Genomic DNA, 1,671 nt, shown 5'->3' with positions numbered 1-1,671 from the left:
AGCTGGGATTACAGGCACGCGCCACCATGCCCAGCTAATTTTTTGTAGTTTTCGTAGAGACGGGGTTTCACCGTGTTGACCAGGATGGTCTCAATCTCTTGACCTCGTGATCCACCTGCCTCGGCCTCCCAAAGTGCTGGGATTACAGGCGTGAGCCACCGCGCCCGGCCGAACATTTTTACTTGTAAAGTTTAGTCGTCAGAATTGTGAACTGGTTCTGAAATTTCTCATTGGACTTTTTTTTTTTTCCATATTGACACTAATCAAAAGAAGTGAAGTTTTTGCATATTATGAAACAACAAATTATAGGTAGAATTTCCATACAGTGTATTTTCAGGGAAAAAAACTGCTCGATTTTTTTATTTGGTGAGGGTTCTGTTTTCTAAAGTGAGGGATAAAATGAGAAACAATAATATTTAAATGAGTATGTAAATGTAAATGTAGATATATATGTAGACATACACAAAGATAAGTATATTTGTAAAGCTGGTCATTTATTATCCACCTGGTCTTTCCTATTATCTATAGTTGCCAAACTCTTTAAGCACCCACTGTCATACCTGCCCTAGCGGGTTTTCCTGTTGGGTAAATCTATTACTCACAAGTTAGTTGAACTTTGGGTGGGTAGAAGAAATTAGAAAGCTAGGAGTTCTTGTTTGTTATTTTTCATGGCCTTAGTATGTTAATCACTCTCTCTCTTTCTCTGTCTCCCTGCCTCTCTCCCTTCCTCTGTCTCCCCCTCCTCTTAGGTCAGCACATGTGCCTATATCACCCAGAAGGTGGAGTTTGCTGGCATCAGGTAGATATCACATCACTCTTTCCTTATCTGTGCAGTAACTGTGCCACATAAAGCAATTGAGGCATATAGATGTCTATATAGTAAAATGCATAAAAGTATAAAATGTTAGATTGTTGTAGCTCAAACAAACAACAAAATGCATGATAGTAGCTTGAGACTTAATGGAAGAAGTTGCTGAAGCCACCTGGCCTTCTGTAAAAAAGGAAGTAGAAAAAAAAAAAAGGAGATAGAGACTCATAATTTTAGAACTGGAAAAACCCTAGATGAACATGTCGAATCATACCTTCTCATTTTACAAATTAGGAAATGGGCTTAGACACATAAAATGACTGGCACATTAGTTACCTTTTTAACTATACTACTGTACTCTTTATTAAAACTATTTCTATATTTTAGTTTGTGAATAAAGGGACTTTTTGAAATCCCTTTTAAAAAAGTGGCTGGGTGTGTGGCTCATGCTTGTAATCCCAACACTTTGGGATGCAGAGGTGGTTAGATTATTGCTTTAGCCCAGGAGTTCAAGACCAGCCTGGGCAACATAGTGAGACTGTTTCTACAAAAAATACAAAAATTAGCTGGGTGTAGTGGCATGCACCTTGTAGTTCAGCTACTCGGGAGGCTGAGTGGTGGGAGGACCACTTGAGCCCGGCAGGTAGAGGCTGCAGTGAGTTGGGATCACACCACTGTACTGCAGCCTGGGTGACAGAGCAAGACCCTGCCTAAAAAAAAAAAAAACAAATCAGAAGGTATTTCAGGCATAGGGGCTCACACCTGTAATCCCAGCATTTTGAGAGGCCAAGGTGGGCAGAGTGTCCTTGAGTCACAGGAGTTCAAGACTAGCCTGGGCCCCATGGTGAATAGTGTCTACAAAA

At 40.5% G+C, this 1,671-nt stretch overlaps 1 protein-coding gene across 1 annotated transcript in view; it reads left to right on the top strand.

The window, feature by feature from the left end:
• DEPDC5 (DEP domain containing 5, GATOR1 subcomplex subunit) overlaps positions 1 to 1,671 on the top strand; it is a 171,605-nt gene that overhangs the window by 13,253 nt on the left and 156,681 nt on the right. The window contains exon 6 of the mRNA XM_017499506.2: positions 750 to 799. Coding sequence (XP_017354995.2) covers positions 750 to 799 — 50 coding nt within the window. The remainder of the gene's footprint in view (positions 1 to 749; positions 800 to 1,671) is intronic.

This window comes from Cebus imitator, unplaced genomic scaffold, assembly GCF_001604975.1.
Source record: "Cebus imitator isolate Cc_AM_T3 unplaced genomic scaffold, Cebus_imitator-1.0 Scaffold258, whole genome shotgun sequence".
Lineage (NCBI taxonomy): Eukaryota > Metazoa > Chordata > Mammalia > Primates > Cebidae > Cebus > Cebus imitator.
The sequence above is the reverse complement of the archived record's forward strand: the minus strand, read 5'-3'. Positions and strand labels throughout refer to the sequence as shown.